The 23,545-nt window shown below is 41.4% G+C and overlaps 1 protein-coding gene across 1 annotated transcript in view; it reads left to right on the forward strand.

The window, feature by feature from the left end:
- RASA3 (RAS p21 protein activator 3) overlaps positions 1-23,545 on the forward strand; it is a 143,711-nt gene that overhangs the window by 82,777 nt on the left and 37,389 nt on the right. The window contains exon 5 of the mRNA XM_075739171.1: positions 1,168-1,244. Coding sequence (XP_075595286.1) covers positions 1,168-1,244 — 77 coding nt within the window. The remainder of the gene's footprint in view (positions 1-1,167; positions 1,245-23,545) is intronic.

Here is a 23,545-nt window from a genome sequence, read left to right on the forward strand (position 1 = left end):
GCTTTCATCCAGACAAATCTGCTGTAGAGAAAGTAGGTCTTAGCAGCGTAGGTGCAACTTGAGGCCAGGGTTTGATCTTCACTGTCCTCTGTTACACAGGATAGACATCCTCATAGAGCAGGAGGTTGCTGTAACCGGTCGGAAGAGACAGTGAAATCTCTGGCAAGAGTTCTGGTGCAAAAAGAGGAAAGGTCAGATCTGGAAGATCTTATGAAATGGGTGGCAACAGACTTGTGTGTGAGTTGAGGTAGATCTGAGTCAAAGATGACACCCACATTAGAGCTCTGACTAACTAGCAAGATGGGTTTTAGGGTCCTTTGGTAAAAAGGGTAAAAAGGGTGGAGGGCAGGTGGTTATGAAGGTGAGTGACTCAATTTCGGCTATGATGATTTGCAGGAGATGATTGGGCAGTGCTGGTATGTCAGAACAGGTCAATAATAAAATGTGTTTTGCATTTACTAAATGTACACCGTAAGAGTGGTGCTGAGTTTTTGCCAGTGGGAGTGGATGCTCGTGATTTGAAATGTAATAGAGTTAATGAGAGGAATGCAGTTTGTATTCATGATTGCCTTTATTTTCTTAGCATATTTGAGCATAACATCTTGGCCCAAGTCATAATAAAGTTTAATGTGATGGTAAGGAGTTGAAGATTGTGTAATGGTAGATGCTATGAATTCTGGCAACATGGTTGAACTTTTTTTTCTTTAGTTGCCCAGTGTAGTTTTACTGATACTTGTCTCACAGTTTATATTATTTCATAATTTTTATTTTTCTAATGTTTAAAACATGTAGGTATTCATTCATAACACACTGCTGTGATATCTTTTCAATGATTGTGTTGTTGATCTTTGCTTAATATTTAAAACGTTAAATATAGATAAAGCTTCAACACAATATTTTTGTGTCAGACCACAGATGCTCCATATCCCTCAATTAGTAAAACATACCAAGATAAGATGGTGGGAATTATGCACTGAAATTTAGTGAAATGGATACTAATCTGGATTCTCTGGCAGGTGAAATACCTTAACTATACAGCTATTACTTAATCTTTAAACACCTCCTGGAATTACTTGCATTAACTGACTTGCTTTGTTTTAAGTTGGAATGATGTAGCTGGCTATGCATAAAACTAATTTTTCATATGGTGTTTTTGATGTGTTTCAGGGGAAGGTCCACCTCGAGCTGAGACTGAGTGAAGTCATAACAGACACTGGTGTCGTCTGCCATAAGCTTGCAACACGGTAGGATTTGAAATGTAACTGCAGAGTTAGGAGAAACACAGTAATTACAGATGGTGTGCAATGCTTCCTTTAAAAATAGTTGGATGAATCAAAACATTGATTGGACAGTGAATGTTCTTAATCAGTGATATCCTTATGAATTTACAGGATGTAAGATTTTTTTCATTTTCTTTTCTCCTTCTCTCCACATAATCTACATAATTTTCTTCCTAATAGTCTTAAATGTTAATAAAGCACTTATCCAATTTAGTCATGCATAAATACTAAAAAGACATCAAAAGATAATATTAATGTCCTTCTGATTTGCATTAAGGACCTTACTAGCTAAGGAAATTTGTATCACAACTTCTGTGGTGACAGAGAGTTACAGAGCTGACTTAACAAACAAAAGTCTGTCATCAGCTATTAAAGTAGTCTCAGAATCAGCCATCCAATCTCACTCAAAAGAATTGAAACTAGAAGCCACAGGACTCAGATGGGAGTCAAGATTTCCCCACCTTCTGAGGAGGAGTCTGGAAGGCCATTGCTCCCTGACCACACCAAAACCTTTCAGGTGGCTGCTTCAGGAGCAATGGCAGAGCTGGTTGGCTTCCATCAGGAATCTGCTTCGTATTCTCTGTCTGGCAGAAGAGCTGTCAAAATTGGAGTGTTGGCATCATACTCTTCTAGCTATTTGGCAGATGTGTCAATAGAAAAAATGCTCTGCAAGGAAAGTTCCGACCAGCCCTATTTTCAGACTAGTATTTGACATAATTTTGTTACTGCCTGTGCTAAGGCTTTGTTAATAAGCTGTCATGGTAGTCTTTACATCTAGGACCTGTTAACAAATGCAGGTTGACCTCCATCCTTCTAGGCACACTGTTGATATGAGGGTGTGCTGGGGTATGTGATCTTGCATGCCTGGGCATATACGCTCTACCCATCCAGGCCCTACCAGAGCTCTGCATGTTTGAAATCCTTCTCTCTGCAGTTTGCTGTGGTTGGGCAGAGTGAATAGCAGGGGTAGTCTAGTGCAAGTTGCTGTGTAGGCTCTGAGCTCCAGTGAACTTACTAACCAGGGCACAATGCCACGGGAACACAGCTCTACCTCTTTAAGAACAACAGTTGCTATGTCAGCATAGCTGTGCACCATCTGGAGGGCCCAGCCTTCCTTTAACTACTACCTGAGAATTCTCATTGTGTCATTTTTCCATTGTGCAATTTGAATATGACCAAGTGATGATCATCACATGCATTCTGAGAAACCAGGGTTCAAACCTGCATCTCCCATGTCCTAGGAAGGCATCTTTTGTTAATTTGTATTGCTATAGGTCCTGGGGCTTTGCAGGAGAGGGGGAAATAGAAGGTGAGAAAGGCAATTTCTTGTCTTTCTACCCCACTGTATCCCTGCTGTGTGAGAGGGTGTATGTGTGGGGGACACACAGGACAGTGGGCTTATGACTAAGCTCAGACTGTCCTCAGGGCAGGCCTGGAGGATACTGTGCTTAGAGAGGGAAAAGGAGCACAGTTGTCCCAAGTACCAGGTTTTTTTTTTTGCTTTGGCCTTTCTGGAAGTGTGTAGTGCACTCCTTGCACAAAGGCCTCTGTCCATATCCTTCGAACCCTAGCTGTGATTTAAGACCCTGTGATGTCTGTGGCTCTGCAAACGTAGATTAACTGGAACATCCTTCCACTCTCACCGCGGTCTGTTTTGAATTAGGTGGTATACTGAAGGACCTTCAGAAGTGTTTGTCTTGCCTTGTTTTGTTCTGAGAGAGTATGCCATGCCACAGCCAGCTTTCTTTTAAAGGTTTTGTCTTCAGTTAGATGAGACGTGGTGACGTTATAGTACCAATGGATTTTTCAGCGAAATTCCTGAAATGCTAGAAATGAGTGTCGGAAAAGGTCCTTCTTAACATGTAACACGTGCAGCTTCTTGCTTCATGAAAAACAATAAGGCAATGACAACTTTAACAATATGGCAGCGTGCAGCATGTTTTTTCTACCTTTCTGCTCATTTGACCAGACAAGTTTTAAATTTTTTTTCAAATTTTTGCCTATATGCCTATTTGCCTTGATTTGAAGACTATTTCATTCACTTTCTACAATGCAGAGAAAATACTTAGATTGGCTTGCGAAGCATTCTGTAATCATGATTTGCAAAGTATTGTACAGTAAATATAATGTATTAGTTGAAATGCATAGAAAAATCCCGAGGTTTTAACCACTGAATCATAATGTTCAGAGTTTATCTTGATTTAAATCCAGCCCTTGGCTTTTGGAAACAAAGCTTGAAAATCAGAGCCCAAGCAAGCGTTTGTCTGCTGAAGCCATCTTTCCCTTTGTCATCTTCTGTTCTGTAGCTGACCTGGGTACTCTGGCTCTGGCTAGTTTCCACGGCTGTTTGTTATTTGAGTGGTAAGTTAGAGTAGACCGTAGCAGATTAGACAAGGGAATTGGGAAACAAAAAAATTTCTAGTGTGTAGTTCTGTTGGTGCAATGTGTCTTATGAGTGAGAAAGTGAAAGGAAATGATGAAGAAAAAGAAAGGGGAATTATTACACTGGGGGGGGCAAAAACCACTTCAGAATGTAGTCCAGCATTTTCTTCATGCCACACTGCTTTAGGAAGGCATACAGCAAACGTACACCTGTACAGCATACAGCTCTTAACATTTTTTCAAATGATCTGAAATCTTGTTCAGGTTTGTTCATAGATTGGTTCTAGTGCTTATGCATGTAAAAAAAGAGTGCGGTAATTAAGCAAATGGTCAGCTAAATGTCTGTGTAGCCACAATTTGCCATTGGAAAGAGCAGCGAAAGTAGGGGAGGCAGAACCTTTATTATAGGTAGTTCATGAGTGAAAAGCAGAGACTGGATGTTTTAGGGGGGGTGCAGCTTCTGACTGAGTTTTGTGAAGATTAACTGATTTTCTTGTGGACAGCTCATGAATTTGTTGCAGTGAGCAAGTAAGATGAGGTTGTAAAACCATGAGCAAGAACCTAGAATCATTTCATCTTAAAACAAGACTGTTCTGATGAATAACAGTTGTCTTGTGAAGTTCTTTGACTTCCTTAAGTTTAAAATTTTTTTTTAATTTTTTTTTTTTAATGTAGCTGTTAGCTGCAAAGATAAACACTACCTGGCAAATGGCCTCATAGATGTAACTGGTTAAACAATTCAGATCTGCAAGGAGAACAAAAGCTGTTTCCAGTGGGCAGCTGTTTAAAAATACCTTAGAGATGCATGCTTTTTTAAGCCGTAGAATAGTGCTTGTTTTCAAAGACTTGTATTCAGGCTGAATGAAGACTAGGCCTAATTAGGAAACTTTTTTACCTATCCAGAAAATAAATAAAGATCAGTTTTCTTACGAGTTTACCCATAGGTCTTCCCCAGTGTACCCTGTGAGCCTGTGCGCGTTGCTGCCACCTCTGCATTCCAGAAAGCCTCGAAAGCGGCTAGGGCCTTGCTGAGCCAGCCTGCAGTCCCATGGAGCACACTGTGAACAGTCAGCTGGATGGGTGGATGGGAAAATTCGTCTGAATGGAAGGGCCAATTAAAATTATTAAGTGCTGAGCTCTTGAACATTAAGTAGTAAATTATTTTAAAATACAAAAGGCATGTGAGCTTCCTTAGCCTCTGCAGAGGAAGCAAAAAAATCAGTTTAAAAACTGTTACCTAATAGCTTCTCCTTAGGAAGCATTCAATGCTTTCATTTAGCCCTAAACCACTAAGCTGTTGTGCTTCATCAGAGCCCTTCAGAGGCCCTAGCCTCTGCCAGCTGCTGCAGCACAATCTCCCGGACTGAATCTCTGCAAAAGAGATTATGAGGAGAAGCATTAGTGGATTTAAAAGTTACATTGACAGTACAGATGCAGGCAGTACACTCAGACTTCTTGTGTCCCCTGGTGGCTCCTGCTGTCATTCTCTGTAAGAACTACAACTCTCACTGTTGCACACTCCTTCTGGGAACACTTTGCTACTTGTGGGCTCCCTCTGTGGAACTGCCGTGAAACCTGACGGTCCTGGTGACTGGCTTGGACACAGTTGTCAGTGGGTCTCTGTAAGTCTCTCATGTCCCTGTTACAGGACTCAGGAGGCAGGCTCTTGATGTGGTGTTGTTCACGTCATACAGAGAGAGCAGACCGACAGCCTGCTGAGCACAGACCTTTGCCCAGGTGGTCGTCAGATAAAAGACAACATGTATAGACTTCGCAGCCTGGTACCTTCATGTATCTGCATTTGTACTAACTACTGTTGTGCCATGTAGTGAGTCACCTTGAGTGCCAGGAAAAAGTAAGTCTTATTCAGCAGGTTCTGGCTTCTCCCCTCTCTGTCGTTTCACTCACAAAAGATCTCATGTTGTCTTCTTCTACGCTCTGTACAGCCACAGCCTTCCTGGCCCTCTGCACAGTCAGCTGCTGCTTGTTGTGGCTACCAACAGCTGGCCTCACCTTCCATTGGCTGTAAAGTAAAGGCCGTCTCTTGTTTTCAGGTTTGTCACCTGCCAGAAATCTGTCCATAATTTTATGAGCGTTTTAAGGTGTTAAGGCCATGGAAAGAAGTGGTCAAGACTTTCACATGCTTCCTGCTGCTTATGTCCATATCCACCCCTTTATGCTGACACATGGCTCCTGACAGCTGCTTGAGCAATGGTGTATTTTAATTTTTTTTTCCCCTCACAGTTTTTTAAGCTGAATCAAGCCTTAATCCTGTGCATCCTAGAAACTGCTCTATTTTTCTTCTGTAATGCAGAGGAAGGAAAATGAGCGGCAGGGACCAGGAACGCTCTTTCTGCAGCCGTGCCAGGTTGAAGTGTTTGAACTAAGTCATGAATGGAGTGTGTGTACCCATATTTCATGAATACATCTGAAAAACAATGGCACCTGCTTCTCCCTAAATTTTTTCTGAGCCACCCCTTTCCATATACAGATATCCTTCCTGCTTCACAACAGCAGCACTCAGAAAGGAGCCCTAGACCTTTTGTAAATGTTTCCCCACCACTGTCAGAGCAGATTCTGCACAGCACATCTGTGTTTAGCACAGAGAGGTGGTTCCCCAGAGGCTTTAAGGCCTCTCGGCTGGTCCAAACAACTTTCTGTCATCTCGCAAAGCAACATAGGCTAGGATCAGCAGATACATGCATTTGTATTTATTTAATAAGAGGAGGGCTCCTGCAGGATAGCTTTGTAGAAATCCGTAGGCTTCGCTGTGGTTAAGCTACCAGAGGCAACATTTAGAAGCAATGTTCTGTATTTAGCAAGATGACATCTGACTTCCAGCATGCTTGAAGGAACAGGCCACTGAACTCCTTTTGAAAGTCAGTGTGAGCTGAGAGCCTGGCTCCCTGATCTTCCTTTGAGAATTCCAGCATGTGTATGTAATTAGTCACATTTAAATGTCTGTATTTATTCAGTGTCCCCAGCTGCTCCTTCAAGTCTTGTCTTATGTCTTGTCTCTTAGGTTTAAAAAAGCTTGGAAACATCTGCTTTGGAGAGCTTCTCCCTTCCCCTGCTCCTCCTTTTGTTCTCTCCCTGCCCCCTGTAGCTATACAGCTAGATAATAGCGTATGTGGTTTAGTAGCCACTACTCTCTTTCATATGTAGTAAACATAGTTTTCCAGTAAGCGATGTGATATGAGCAATGCTGAAATTTTATTTGATAAATGAAGCATTTGTAGCCCTGGTAGGGAAGATGTGGCTACTCTGCATTAATTCATGAATTAAACTTAAATGCCGTGCAACTCTCTTGAGAGCTCTACAAGATGTATTCTGATGATGTGGAACAAAGTTAAATGGGCTGTTTGCAAGAGCAAGCAGGAAAGGAAACAATAAGTAGATATGACATCCCTAAGATAAACACTTCAGGGGTCATTAAGAGAACAGTGACTGAGCTGTGGGCATTTAAGAGCTTTAAAAGCCCTTCTGAAGAGGAAGAGGGAGGTAAGGAGGAAGGTGTCATTTGTCAAGTGTGGTTAAAGCAGAAGGTTTCTGCCTCGGGCTGGGAGTGCTAGGACCCAGACTTCTCTGCTGTGCGAGTAGAGCACAGAGCATACGGTGATTGCTCACATTATTGATTTGAATTTCCTTGTCCGTGAGCTTTGCCGGAAAGTGGTGTGGGCAGCACGTTGCTCGCAGGTTGGCAACCATTGTCCTAAATCAGCCTGATATTATGTAACTGTTTAAAATTCTCTTGCGCAATATGATGTTTCTAAGGTTAAGGGAAATGATGATCCATTTTGAAAATCATAAAGGGTCAGCCTCTATGTTTTGCTAGTCACAGCTCCTGAAGGGCAAAGCCACATATAACAAGTCTACTTGGAAGGACTGCGATAATGGCCATTCCTTCTTGTGGATCAGCAGTCTGCATCCTAATCTAAGAGTAAGAAGAAAACGTGATCCCATCTTGTATGGTGAAGTTTTGCTGTTGTCACCTGTGATTGCATTTGGAGACACCTTGAAAAACTACAGGAGTGCAGCTAGTCCTTCAATCATGGAATATATTTAAATGCTTTTGTGTAAAATTAAGTCATACAGGCATCATTTTTGAGTCATCTGAGAATTTTCCTTTGCTAACTAGCTTATTTCCTGCTTTTCTCATTTACATTGGAACTAGTTTACTTTCCTGTAGATGACTATCTTCATCAGATCCCAGGAATAGGTAGAGAAACTGTCCAAAGGGTTGGATTAAAGAGACAACTTGGAAATGAGTGGCTATTTTATATCTATGATGCTGAAGACCAAATTTTGTCTGCTTTCTGTTGTGGCTCTGTCTCTGATGCTGGTAAGAGTGGGGAGCAAGAGTGCAGAAAGGGCAGCCAGCGAAGTTCTAGATAATGCTTTTTTCTGATGTTTTGTGATATTTATTTTTTTTTCTGAATGCCATTTTAAAGCAGAATACACTGGGACCCATTAGCTTGATGCACTTTCTTTAATCTGTCATAGTCTTCTGGTTTTCTTTAATAGGGGTGGTGGTGGCATGTGGACTCTGGTTGTCAGTGGCGTAGAGCAGGATTTGCTCCTCTCTTGCATGTGGTGTGCCATACTGTCTTTTCCTTTTGTAAGTTAGAGGTGGTGTTCTGCAAAAAAGGTCAACAGGAACCAGGAGGTGCTCCCTCATGGAGGCAGTGTGCTGACAACAGTATTTTGTTGCTGTATGAAGCAGCAGCGCTCAGTCTCAGGCTCTTTATGGTATGTTGGCCTGGTGCAAGGCTGCAGCTCCTGTTGAGTCTGGAAGCAGCCTGAGGCCAGAGCTGGCAGCAGGTACTCTTCGTGTGAAGTTACAGCTCCCAGTGCTGTTTGCCTACATTCAGAATGGGTCCCTGAGCCACCCTGCCTCTTGGGTTTGCTCCTTCCAGGTTTACAGAACATATGTTTATGTGTTGCTTTACAGAAGTTTCTAATCCATTGCAGAGGCATACAGCATACAGCCGGCTTTGAACTCGCTTCAGGGTCAAATGAAGCCTGTTTTCCTGAAATATGAGCTGAATCAGGAAAAAAAAAAAGGTATTGCTGACTACAAGCAGGCATGTTTAATGTATGCATCAATCAGATCACCTCACAGTATTTTGAAAAATTTCAACTTCTGTTTGCTGCTGGGAGGGAATGCTAATGAGGGCATAAAATGGTTTCAAGGCTTCATTTTCAATAAACTCGTGCACCATTAAAATGTGTCACAATCTCCTTTCTCTAGAGAGTGTACACTGCATCAAGCTGCGCCTTTTCCTGCAGGATTGCATCTTGGTCACGCTTTTAATCTTGTATGTGTTTCATAACCAGCTGGTGGGGTAAAATTGCTCAGAGATTAAATCACATAGTATCTCGTATTTTTATCATGTAGTGCTGCAATACTGCGGGTTTTGGGGAGTAGGGAGGGGAAGAGAGAAGGAATGCATATATATCTCTGTCCAAGGCTTTAGCATAGTACATCAATTTTTTTTCCTTCCACCCAGCTCTGGTAGCATTGAGGTTCCACTGCCTGCCATCTAAGTAGTTCACTTGCCTTCGCTTCTCCATCCCCACCAAAATTTCTCTTAACTATTTTGTAGCCTAAATCAAGTTTAAATTGCTCACAATCCATCAAACCTCCCCATATCTATAAATACCATCTCCTCCTGCTGCCAGGTTTCCCACTAAATGAAGTTTAAGTTTCACCCTTCTTTGGGTTTGTATTCAGTGTTTGTTCAGTGCTTCTCCTCTGTTCATGAAATTCTTTGTTTACTCAAATCACAAACAAGTATCTTCTTATCTGTAATCCTAATCAAGAGCAACTTCTTTGATTAGACCCTTTGACAGTAGTTCACCTCCAGCAGACTGTGTTTTAAAGTGCTCACCATTTTGAGGTTGAATTGTCATCACATGACTCTCTGGAATATGTATAAAACTGAGTTTGTAATTCAAGACTGGAATGTAACTCTCCTAAGTCAGTCTGTTTTAGCAGTAAGTGCCGTTGTTTGAATAACGTGAGGGTACTTCCTGTTTTACACAGAGTAAACGTAGACTGGGATTATAAATGGTGGCAAATTATTCAAGCAGAAATCCTTTTGATAAATGATTTTTAACTTCTAAATGTGCTTGAGGTCACAGTGTTAAGGTAGTTGGGTGGCGTTAGAGAGCATTACTGTAGTATCCATATTTGTAAGAGGAGAATGGATTTTGAGAACTGTGAATTGTTAGCACCTTGGGTATGCTATCAGTACCCTAAACATCTGCAGTTTTTACTTCACTGGTGTCCTTTAATGGTGTTTGGCTGGAGCAGTTCAATTACCTTTGAAGTAGGGCCCTAGGAAAAATTAGTTACCTGTCTTGCATCATGACCTGTATCAAAAGGCTCTTTCAAGTAGATGGTATTTAGCATAATACAAAGGTAAATTTAGATGCTGTTTCATTCTGAATGACTTGGAATTCCTACTGCTTCTGTGGGAGGCACCATTCAAAACCAATGCTGGTGAAGCTTCTAAAGGAGCAATGTAATGGTACACAACTTTCACTTTTCTCTGCAAGTTTTTTATCTATTGCTCCAAGAGCAACACTTGCCAAAGTGAAATTTAGGTAGCAGAATGGGGAAGTGGGGACATCAAGGTGTGATAGGAATAGGGGAAGCTGGAGGGTAAAGGGGAAGCCACAGGGCCCCAGGTGTTGAAGTTGGGGTTTTTTGCAAGTGTAAGGAGAGTAAAGACATGGTATGCAATGCATAGGAAATGCCCTTCATTGACTCTATTGTTCACAGAACTGTTTGTTGAGAGGAAGTTACTGCAAGAAGTCTGACAGTGTATGTGGCAATAATGAGAAAGTATCTCTTTCCCTACTCCATCTGGATGAGCTAGAAATCATGTTCATGTTTATGGGTACATTATTGTACTGGGTGCACAACTAGTTATGTACTACGACCAACTTCTTTCCAGAGTCCACAGTGCTAAAATCACCAGGTGTCTGCTGTACTCCCCACCTTCCCTTCTTGGTGTAAACCTTGGACTTGGATGCCATTTTCTGACATTTTCAGTAAGACTTGATTGCAAAATATTTCATCTGTATTGCTAATTATATATTTGTAACATACAAAGCACTTGTGAGTGGGAAAGATTAAAAGTCTTTAAAGATGCATTTTTAATTTAATAACACTTTGAGATCAGTCACTGTACAAGGTAGCTTGCTAGTTCCTCCTTTAATCATTTTGTTCTCTCAGATACAAAGAGAAAAGGGAAATATTTTGAAAGAAAATGCAAGATACCATTCTAACAAGCACAGAAATTGGCAAGGAGGCTGTGCTTTTGGAGGCAGTAGTGTCTGCAATTAATTTTAACTCATTTTACAGTTGACTTGTTTCCAAGCTGATGGTTTTGTAATAATTTTATACAAGCTTCAAACAGAAGCAAGAATTCAGCTAGACTCTATACAGCTGCAGATGTACTGGCTGCACATGGTGCTACCCTTTTAGTTGTTTGACAGTCACAGCTGTATTGCCATATTTCCTGCCCTCCTAGCCTAAACATCACGTTGGTAAGAGGTGGCACAGTGTGATGGCCAACTCTTGCTGTTTATGTACTGTTCAGTCAAAGGCTACAGAGAATCGCTGAACTGCCATGTGCAGCCCTTTCCTCCCCTGGGGACATCCAGTGATGCACTCTTCCCTACACAGCCATTTAATTTAATAAAATTCGTAGAACTGGAGTATCATTTGAGATCTCTACCACTTTCTGAAATTTTGTGTAAATCACCAACTGATTCAAAAAAGTCATCGGTGGGAGATTGATGGCCAAATGTAGACAGAAAGCATTCTCTCATAAGCCTGTACCTTTAGGAGACCAGGCTAAAAAGGATACTGTTAAACTCAGAAAGGTTCATAGAAGAGCTACAGGGAGAATTGAAGACCTGGAAAACTTGTCTCACAGTGAGTGAGTGTTTGATTTATGCAAGAAAAACTTCAAAGTGATGAAACCACAGTATGCATGATATTCAGAGGAGAGTCCTTCTGATCATACGGTTACTTACTCTTAACACAGTGATACTGAATGGTTGGAAGCTAAAGGCTAATCTAGTGGGAAACAAATAGTAAAACTTTTTTTTTTTTTTTTTTTTTTTTTTTGGTCATGATCATTAGTCAGTGAACAGTTTCCTGTAGAACATTGTAAGGATAATCATTCCAAGTCCTTTGAGTTAAGCTTTCATTTCTTTCAAGAAGGTGCTCTGGACATACAGTAGACATCATGAACTTGTTGTACAACTTGACTAGGTGACACCTTTCATCACTGTCTTGAAAGAGGCCAGACTATATGATCCCAATGATCCCTTTTGCTCCCAAAATATGAGGAGAAACTTAATGCAAGTAGGAACTGTTAGTGTAATAACTGGAATTCTAAAGCTGATGTGGTCTACTAATAATAGCTGGTTATACCAGAATGCCTACCTGACCATGCCCTAATTTGCATCTTGTTTTCCTCTAAGAAGATCTAAAGTGACAAGACACTAAAACCTTTTTTAAAGAGCACTTACTTTGCATTGTTGTTCATCACCAAGGATCTTAGTGCTGTACAGACAACAGTATAACCACTTGGTGAAGCAGAGCCTTCTTTGGGATGGGATATCATACGCTTTAGCTGAACCTAGGACATGACTGACCTTTCAGGGTAGAAAGTAAAATGGGATAGGGTGCCAGCAGAAACTGTTCACAATATGAGTAATGCTTTTCTCCTGGTAGGGTACCACGTTTCCTGTTCTGATATGCTCTCATTGTGCAGGAAATCTCACCTGGTGCTTTATCCCATCCAACTGGTAGAAATATTTTGTCTTCCATTAAAAGTCTGTGCTTTCCTCTCCAGGCCCCTTCTGGATATTGCTCTGTGATGACTCAGTAGTAGGCCATCACTCAGAAATGTCTACATAATTCAATTTTTTTTTCCCCTGAAACACTACCTATAAGACAGTATGTCTATACAGTTTTAGAGGAGAAAGCATCAGGCAGAATTAATCTAGGTGAGTATTTTCTTAATGTCTTAAAAATTGTGGAGAATCTTAGGAGTCTGGTGCTTTTACTGGTGTGGTGTTGCAGAGGATGGTGCTTTATTAGGAAGGTTTCACTGCTAATGTAAGGGTTTGTGTGCAGGACCCACTTCCTTTGGTGTTTCCACAGAATGGCCCCAAAACACCCTTCCTGCAATTTCTGTATTGATCCTCTAGGCACAGAACACTATAGCACATCTCTAGGAGAGATGGTCCCTTTCTCTGCTGAAACTTGTAAGGGAGAGGCTATAGCAGGAGCTGAGGGCACCAGCAGTCATAGCAGTATACCCAGTACTGATAAGAAGAAAGGACAGCAATTGATCAAGGAAAGTGTTACACCAGCTCTGAAAAGCTGCACGTGTATTGCCTTACATGTGAGATGTTTCTGTACACACTTCAGTGATTTTAGCATAATCGAGTGTCACAAAGAAGTGGCCTTGTAGGACCAGAGGAACAGTTCAAAGTAGGCAAGTCACCGTCCTGTGACAGCTGTTTTTTAAATTAATGGTTTATGAATCCTATTTGGTCTCTCCTCTTGCCAAGTCAGAGACATTGAGGAAGAGTTTTCAGTTAATTTCATGGGAAGGTCTATTACAAAATGTGCTTTTTGATGCCTATGATGTTTGTGCCTCTGGAGTTAATAGCTCTATTTGCCTTGGTGTAAAAAATTGAGGTAAATGAAACTTAACAAGCCTGATCTCTATGTTGCTGTTTGGATAACTAAAGAAGACTCCATAGTTCTGCTTTATGCCTTTCACAAACTTGGTGTATCTGAATGCTGATTTGGATTGAACATTTCTGTACTTTACAGAAAAAAATGTAGTTTTTGAGGATATAATGCCATGATTTTACTGTTAAATACCTTATACTGTGTGATTTGTATCTTTTTACCTCCCTTGCTTGATTACTGCATTGTCTATGATCACAATGAGGTATGTTAACGTCTTTTTAGTTATGTAAATCTAGACAGCATCAAGTTATTAATACTATTGCTTGAATTCTAGTTGGAGAACATTTTCATGTTAACCATGACACAATTTGTATAATCTTAGTCCAGTTCTCTTATCAAAATGAATTCAGTGCATCAGCATTATTTTGCGACTCAGTTGGCAACTTAACTACCATCAGGTTTTAGCAGTGGTGATGAATCAGTTTAATTTGAATTCCTTAATCAGTGTTGCATATGTAGGAAAGATCACTGCCCTTTAATAATAAGTATTGTTAATCAAGATCCCAGATTGCCTGATTATTCACATAAATGTAATCAAATTTGTTCTGAGTTGTTTCAACTTGTGTTTTTAAGGCATTAAAAGTTCTGCCTACCTCAGGTGTGCCAAGGCATGCCAATGCAGAAGGTTACAGCCTCCATGTAGTGTTTGAAGGCACGTTTGATTGTTTTCTAGGTCCACAAATAATTACATCTTTTCTTTTTAAACTGTAAGCTATTTTTTCATTTTGTTTTTTTTAGAAAGATGTATTTGCAACTACAATATATCTGATTAAATATATGATGTAAGGATCTATGTGAAAGAGTCTTCAAGGATTTATTTAGTAGAGAAATCATTATAGTTGGACTGGGTAGGGATGAGAAGAAGGTGGCTGGGGTTTCATTCTGTTGGTGCCACAGCTCTTGTTAAACCATCTTATTCCCTTGCCTTCTCTTCATGTGTGCACCCCCTGTCACCCAGAAGTTGTTGAGATTTGATCCAGACTTCTCAGCTGATGCGTTCCCTTGGGCCAAGAGTTTGGGGTTGTTGTGCCTTGTGGTTCAAGTGTGTTGTGGCATGAGGTTTAGATGCTTTCCTCCAATCTGCTGTACTTCATGCTCTCCCAGTTGTTACAGGTGTCTGTCTGTTCAGGTCACTTACCAGCGTGTCCAAATTTTTATTTAAAATATTACCATCTATGGCCAACTTGGGATAGTTGTTTGGCTTGGTTGTAGTCAGCATTTTGGAGGAAACCCTTAGTCACCAGCTAGGTAGGAAACCCCTAGGTAAGTTAAGGACATGCTGCTTCTGTTTCGTTGTTTTGTTTCTTACAGTTGAATACCCCACACCCCCTCAGGGTGCCTTATTTCCTTCTCTCTGTCATAAGTTCTTTAAAGCTTCTGGTTTTAGTCTCTTCCTCTCATCTTTTTACTTTTACTTCGTAATCAGATGCCCACAAGTAGGCTCAACAGCTTTTTCTTTGGGATGAATTTCAGTCATTCCAAAACTAGCTTCTTCATTTTGTCTTCCTTCTTGTCATATGGTTATCAATCCATCTAATAGCTGTGGATATTTGTGGCCCCTGCTGGCTGACAGAGGAGAAGAGTCAAGACATGCTGGTGCAGCTTTGTTTGTTTGCTTACGTGCTCATGCCCGTGTATAGAGCGGCATGCAGGCCCTGCTTGAAAGGAGGGATTGCGTTGAGTGCAGGCAGCTCCTTCCTGGGAGCAGGTTAAACTTGGACAGGCCTCAAGTCAGAGATCGTTGCAGTTTGCTTTCCATAAACCCTGTATATCCCATATAGGTGTGTGTCTGCTTGAGACTGACCTACGTTTCCAAGCAAAGAAAAACAACATGGGAGATTTTTGTGTCACTGTCTGGCTTCATTATGGAGCCATAATAGCCTTTCTGTGTCTGACTCCCATGCTGCCTTTTGGTCTTTGGCCTTCTTTCTTTGCTTATCTGCCTGTACGTTTGCTTCCATTTAATATTGCCATAGGCCACAGTCAGCTCAGCTAAAGCTGTTGTCTAGGCTATAATCGCTTGCTGCATATTGTAATTGTTGTCAGTTTGTGCTTCACTCTTCCTGCATTCCTCACCGTGCTGCTTTAACACAAATGCTTCTGCAACTGCCTTGATATATTGACCAATTCCTTGGCTTCCTGCCATACCACATCAAATTCAAATTTCTTCACTTTCCCTACAAGAACCAATATAGTACTGTCATTAAGCAAATTTAGCGTTTCCTAATTATACATCTTCTTTTGTGTTGCTATTCCCTTATAATTTTTACATGCTTCTTGCTTTGCTGCGACTTGTATTTGGGTCTTCTGTCTCCTCTGAAAATCTCCTTCTAACTCCTTCTCCTTACCTTTTCTCTTTACTCTCCCGTCATTCAGCTTTCGGTCCCTGTTAATAACTGGGGTTGCAAGTCCGAGGCCAAGGCAAGAGGAAATGATGATGTCAGTGCCAGTAATAGTCACTAAATCAGTGCAGTTCAAAATTTCAGCAAGCTTGTGTCTTTGTTCAAGGCCTCAGGGCACTGTCACAGAAGGTAATTTAACCATTTTTTATATTAACCTAACTAAAAACTTTTCTGAAGTGGCTTTTAGGAAGCTTGCAACTCTTGCGTAATTGACTCATAAACTGGCTTAACTGCTAATGGATTATCTCCTTGTCCTGTGAGAACAGGATGGCTGACACCCACTTTCTAGTCTGTTCTCTTTATTTAGTGCAGAGTACAGATGGTACTCTGTAAATGTGTGGTTTTAAAAGTCTTTCTGGAGCTGATATTGGGAGGTAAATTGGATGTTTTGAACTGTAGCATGGAGGACAGCTCCCATATTAATAGCAGAAAAAATTCCATGTGATTTTTTAAACTATTAATAAATGTTTAGGTATCTAATGACATGAGAAAATCTTGCAGTTTATTTGAAGTGATAGTTGTTTTAGGGATGCATATATGTATTGATAGTATTTCTTCTTTATATTTAATGAAACAGTTTTTTGCATTGTCTGTAGTTTTACTGTAATGTCTCTAACATTATTTGGTTTAGATTGGGGAAGTAGGGGTTGTGCTCATTAGCTTTCATTTGCTTTCTATATATTATAGGTTGGCTTTGTACAAATATTTGGTTTTGTTTTGCTATAAAATATCTTCAGTAAACACCTGGGAAGAAACTGTTGATTAAATCTAAACATTAACAGTCAATTCCTCTTCCTCTGCTCTGTCCAAAGGAAATCACCATTAACAGCCTTATATTAACAAGAATTGAGCGTGTGTGACACAAATGTTGCACATACAGAGCTTTCCAGTTAAGACCAAAAGCTAATCTGGCTGCTGCACGAGGCTGCAAAAACTGTTGTAGGACAGCTCAGGAAGGAACCTATCTTCAGGATAACACAGGTTAAAGAACATGTTTAAATGTATTGCTTGACTGCAACTCTTCTGAACTCTGGGAATGGGGAAGAAAAGGCAGAACTTATGTGGGGTTGCAGCTGTAATCTCAGTTTCAAGTTTTCTATTGTGTTTTTGGTATGGAGGTTTTGAAGGGTATCTTAAAGACAAAAATCAAAATAGTTGCCTGCACAGCCTGTTCCTCTGATCTGCATAAGCTCTATCCAGATTTCAGAAGCCGAAATGGGGGTGGTCTTGTGTGTATGATGTACCTTGTTTATAAATGTTTCAGGGCCAATGCATCAAATGCTGTACAGCCTTGATTTTAAGGGAATACACATTGAATGAAATGCTGGTCCCAACAACAAAGAAAGTTGTGCCATTTATTTGAATAGGGCAGGATTTCATTTAGTGCCACAGATCTTTGTGGGAAAGTGAATTGTCCTGTGAAGGGGAAAAAGTAGCTCCAGTTAAGAATTAATCCTCTCAGATGTTAAGGGGATGGCAAGAGTTTTCTTGTTTGCAAGCTAGTAAATGTTTGTTCACAAAAAAAAAAAAAAAGGAGGAGGATATCATCCAAAGAGGATGCGGTACTGCTGGAGTTCGTAAAGGAGAGTGATTTTCCTGGAGGGGCAGTAAAAGAGATGGAAGGACAGATTGGAGAGCACCAGTGTGGCTGAGGATTGGATAAAGACTCTGTTTTCAGGTTTCCTGGAGAGATGAAAAAATGTAGTGGGGAAATAGCTTGAAAAATCATGATGATAAAACAAGCATTGATGTATTTTGTTCAATATCGCTACATCTACTTGGGCATTGTTCCATCCTTACCTTTCCGCAGTTCATTCGACCAGGCATGGTCAGTGATCACCAGACACTACACAGTGCTGTAACATTTTGTGTCTGAGTGGGACATAAGATGAAGGTGAGCCAGGGCATATCACTGTGGGCGATTCCCAGTAGGTTAGAACCACTTCCAGAGGAAACTGGTCTGTTCCCACTGCAAAAAACATTCAGGTGAGAACAACAGTAGGGAATTTTGGTTTGGTACAAGTAGATCACTTCCAGAAGTCAAGGAACAGGTAGTCTTGAAATCTTCTTTTACTGGAGTTCATGTACTGGGAGTGGGCATGATCCTTTGGCTTCAAATGTTCATTCAGAGGACAAAGGCTTGACTCAATACATGGATGCAGTAGTGCTAGCCTCCTTAGTCCCTGGGGACAGAGGCACGGCAGAGTCAGAGTATGGATTGGTAAAGAAATTTTGAGGAGGTTGGGACATAATTATCTTAGTATTTTTGATGATGGAGGCAGAATGTAATTTAAAACCAAGATTTAATAAATTTAGAAATTTTTGCCTCGTTCCAGAAGAAACAGGCCACTTGGTCAGCCTCTTGGCAAAAAAGAGTTGTGTGTTTGTGTTGAGTCCTGAATGAAGATCCAGTAGATTACTTTGCGGAAGTGCAGAGGAAGTGCACATTTGTCTGAAGTTGCACTCACAGCAGTTAAGATGTAACATTTGGTCACACTAAAACTCTGAGCATGTCTAGTAGGAGATGAAGAATTATGAGAGCAGTCATATGGTGATACACTCTCCTGGCCTCCAGAAATTAATGATTCAGGGAATTTCTGAGCTAGATTGTGGTGGGTTGACCCTGGGTGAGGGCCAGGTGCCCACCAGAGCCGCTCTATCACTCCCCTCTTTCATTAGACAGGGGAGAAAAGGTACAATGAAAAAAAACTTACGGGTCGAGATAAGAACAAGGAGAGATCATTCTCTAATTATCATCACGAGCAAAACAGACCGAACTTAGAGAGGGAATTCATCTAATTTATTCCTAAGCAAAACAGAGTAGAGGAATGAGAAATAAAACCAAATCTTAAAAACACCTCCCCCCACCCCTCCCATCTTCCCGGGCTCAACTTCACTCCCGGCTTCAACCTCCTCCCCCCTCAGCGGCACAGGGGGATGGGGAATGGGGGTTACGGTCAGTTCATCACGCGGTGTTTCTGCCGCTTCTTCATCCTCAGGGGGAGGACTCCTCTCATCGTTCCCCTGCTCCAGCGTGGGGTCCCTCTCACGGGAGACAGTCCTTCACGACCTTCTCCAACGTGAGTCTCCTCCACGGGGTGCAGACCTTCAGGAGCAGACTGCCCCAGCGTGGGTCCCCCACGGGGTCACAAGTCCTGCCAGCAAACCTGCTCTGGCGTGGGCTCCTCTCTCCACGGATCCACAGGTCCTGCCAGGAGCTTGCTCCAGCGTGGGCTTCCCACAGGCCACAGCCTCCTTCGGGTGCCTCCACCTGCTCCGGCGTGGGGTCCTCCACGGGCTGCAGGTGGAATCTCTACACCCCCTGATCCTTCCTCCATGGGCTGCAGGGGGACAGCCTGCCTCACCATGGTCTTCACCATGATCTGCAGGGGGATCTCTGCTCCGGCACCTGGAGCACCTCCTGCCCCTCCTTCTGCACTGACCTGGGTGTCTGCAGATGTTCTTACATCTTCTCACTCCTCTCTCTGGCTGCAAAAGCGCTCTCTAGCTGTTTTTGTCTTTCTTAAATATGTTATCACAGAGGCGCTGATTGGCTTGGCCTTGGCCAGTGGCGGGTCTGTCTTGGAGCCGGCTGGCATTGGCTCTGTCAGACATAGGGGAAGCTTCTGGCAGCTTCTCACAGAAGCCACCCCTGTAGCCCCCCCGCTACCAAAACCTTGCCATGCAAAACCAACACATAGATGTAGTGCCTTTGTGCTTAGTGGTGGTGGGGATGCAGATGCATCCAGGCAAAGCCCCACTAAAACACGTGAATGTGACTGGTTTAGCAAGGTCTTGGTCATGCGCGAGACCAAGGGAATAAGGAGGAGGCCTGAGAACAGTTCCTGCTTGCAGTGAAAGACAGAAGTCAGTTCACTGGTTTGAGAGCAGCTACCATGTGCCAACACAGATGTGAGGTTGGCCGAGGTACACATGGAAGTCTGTCATACAGTATTACCTCAAAGTTCCTTCTAAACCACTGGGGATGAGTAAGGAGCTCGGATCGTGATGCAAGGCTGCACTGAAAGAAAAGGACATTCAAGAATGAACTGAATGTGGCATCAAAAGGAGAAATGCCACTTCTTTACTGTAAGACTAGACAGAAAGACTGGCCTGCTCTATTATAAAGATTAGTGGCCTATTTTATGTGCCCGGAGAAGCCCATTCACAAAGGAAGACTACTCAGAGGTGTTCCGTTACTCCTGGAAGACAAGGTACTCAGGATAGTACATATGTTACAAGATGACCCTATAGTCAGTAGAAAAAAAAGAACAAAAACAAAAAAAAAGATCCAGAGAGACTTAACAAAGTCAGTGACACATCCAGTGCTGGGGAATATACCTTACCAAACAAGTACTTAGCATAAGCCAAAGATGTGTTGTTTTGATGACAGTTCAGACAAATCTGCCACAAAGTTTGTTTTTAAGTTGATATTTCTCTCTCTGGTCAGGCTTACCACACAAAGTACTGAGTGTTCAAGTAATAATAATGAATTATTATTACTTGAATAATAATAATAAAGAGCAAGCAAGGAGGAGGAAGTCTATTATCTTTGAAATGACGGAGGCAAGAACCTGAGTATGGCCAAAAAATGCACAGATGAGATGCGACAAAGCCTCAAGATAAATAAATGAAAGAGGGAGGTGAGACAAATGGAGGCTAGAAATAGAAGATTAGGAAGATACATCAATAAACTTGCCCAGGAACCCAGTATATATGTGAAAGCAATTAAAATACATGGATTGTGTACAGTGATAGAAAGCAAGATTGTGTAGAAAAGAAGATGTATTTAATTTCTGTTGAGCAATCACAGTGAGAAAAAGTCTGATTTTAGAAAAGAGAATGGAAATGGTTTGCTGTTCCCTACCCTAGGTTGAAACTGGGGGAAGAACTGAGCCTGACTAGGTGCACTGGAAGTGATTTAGTCTGGAAGACCAGTAAATATGGATACATGTTTTAAGAACAGCTATGCCCCTTCTGCTTTCTTTTCTCTGTGTCCGTTTTGGGTTGGTTGTCCATTCTGGTGCACAAGGATGCAAATGACACATGTGCATCCCGAACTAATCAGAAAGCCCATAATTTTTAAATAATTTTTGTGACTACAAGGAAGGGGTGTGGAACGCCCACAGGCTTGGATCATCCTGATGTTGCTCGCCTGTGTTAAGCCTGGTTTTGAGTATGATTGTGTAGGGGCTGTGCTTTTAGTTGGCAGCCTGGAGCAGAGGTAATGCCTGTAGTGTCAGATGTGAGCTGCTTAGTCTTTGCTGAAAAATCTTTTCTTTTTTCAAAACCTTCTCCTCCTGCCTCCCTCTCAACTTCTGTAATCGTGTAATTTAAAGGCAAGAGGGCATGCTCATGGTGTGTTTGGGTTTGAGGTTTTCTTTTACCCTCTGGGAATTTTCCATAGCTTATTTACTCTTATGAAGGTTTGGTCATGAACCACATTGAAAACTGAAATGTCTTGTTCCTTGAAACCTGTTAATTTTATAAACCACAAGCAAAATATAGTGAGGCAGCTGCATTGAGAGTTTTCCCATATGACCCAGCACTAACCCTAGCCCAGCCCAGCCAGGCTAGCTGGGAGGGATGGCTCACCCTGCCCCAGCTGGGCTCGAGACAGCTCAGGATCAGAAACTACCAGTTGGGCAGAAAAGATTCTAGCAGCCACCAGACATTTTTCCTCTGGGGCCTGATGAGTTGACTTGTAATTCTTGAATAATCTTGATTGCCTAGGCTTTTTTTCATTATCCTAGTACATGTATGTTAAATTAATTCTGCAGATGATTAGAGCAAAGGCATTTCATTTTTACTGGCTTTATTTGCTGCTTCCCAGTGCCGTCATCCCCCCGCATAGAGATTATACCTTTATTATACATTTCTTTTCATATGTTCTTTCATCTAATTCAGGTATGAACTGTTAGTCTTAATAATGAGATACCCATGTGGCAGAACTGAGGCTCCCTTTTTATCATGTCTCTGAGTAGCTGTCATTTTGTTCTAGCTCTTTTCCTGCTTGCCAATTAAAGCCAGTCTGTCGGTACCAGGTTAGGAGAGGAGGAGTGTTAATTTACCTAGCAACTTTCTCATGACTGAAAAAAATGGCCATAACAAAAGCAGCTCTAGGATTACAGTTTCCTGCAGCTAATGAGGATATACTAACATGAGTCAACCAGAGCTGTGCCTTATTGAATTTTATTGTCTCTCCCCACAATGCTTAGTAAGATACAAGAAGCAGAATGAGCCTCTCTCCAGACATAGCCTTCCTTCCTCAAAATCCTAAGTCTTCAGTCTTTTGCCTGCTTTCTCCAACATCGTTAAACAATAACTCCTGTTAAGTTACCTGAAAGGCTTGGGATACAGTTTATGTCGGCGTCTGTTTCCTGTTTTCCCACATTTTGTTTCTTTCAAGGTTTTTTTTGCTTTTCTTATTCCAACTGCACACAAAGAAGCATCTTACTCTTAAGTCATTGTGACTATATGAGAACATCTGTGTATTTTGTTTTTTTCTTTTGTTTTCTGGGGTTTTGTTTTTGGTTTTGTTTTTTTCCCAGAGAACATAAAAACTACCCTACTGTGTTAAATGCCCCTCTAGTCTTGCCTAGTACTGTTTCTGGTATTTGCTGGTGAGTGATATTTCAAATATGATACAATTGCTCCAGTGTTACATCCTTCTTGATCACCAATTTGGGCTTTCCTGAGCTGGAGGAGGCTTCTGGACCATTAAGGTTTAATAGCTGCCTACAAACTTACACTCCATGAGTTCATGTAGTCCTGGTTTGAATCCATGTATTCTCTTGGCCTCCATGACATCCCATGGCAGTAAGTTTTGCAATTTCATTACACGTTGTGTGGAAAAAGCACTTCCTTTTGTTTATTTTAAACCTGCTGTCTGGTAATTTCATTACGTGCCTCTTAATTCTTATTTTGTGAGGAAATGTTCTTCACACCATTCATTATTTTGTAAGCTGTTCATGAATGGATAACTTCTGTTTTCTAAGCTGGAGAGTACAAACCTGGGAGAGCCACAAGTGATTAGAAGTCATCTTGTCGTTCTCCATATGTTTTGTAGAGCGTGCACAATTCAAGATGCAAGTGCCCAATGATTTACATTGCTGTGTTCTCTCCAACCAGCTAATGATACCATTTGTCTTTTTAACTGTTGCTGACGGTTGATGTGATAACAACAGGGAGCTATCCACAAAAACCATAAAAAATTCTTCTATGTGGCAATACTAGAATAGATCCTATCATTGTACATGTGTATAGTTAAGGTATGCATTTTTTTTTTTGCATGAATAACTTCACACTTTCCATCATTCAGATTCATCTGTGATTTTATTGTGTAGTGATTTATGAACTCTGCACATCCTCAAGTGTAGATCGTACTGTCTGGGAACACTTTCTATTGTCTGTGTATTCTTGAAAGGACTGCTCTTATTAAAACAGGATTCGTGCTCTCTCTGAACATGCTTTCTCTGTGTTTAAATTTCACATAGTTCTTCCTGTATGGATGAGAGCTGGCTTGGAAACCATTCATCAACAGTAGAAAATTGGCTGACTGCTATAAGGCCATTGAGTTACTATTTCATTTTAAGGAACTTAGAGGCTGCCTTAAGGAAACATGGAAAGAGTGGGGGGGGTTTGACACTGACATTTGGTGTACAATTGTTCTGTTCAAAGAGAAATGTGTTCAA

This window comes from Balearica regulorum, chromosome 1 (assembly GCF_011004875.1).
Source record: "Balearica regulorum gibbericeps isolate bBalReg1 chromosome 1, bBalReg1.pri, whole genome shotgun sequence".
Classification (NCBI taxonomy): Eukaryota; Metazoa; Chordata; class Aves; order Gruiformes; family Gruidae; genus Balearica; species Balearica regulorum.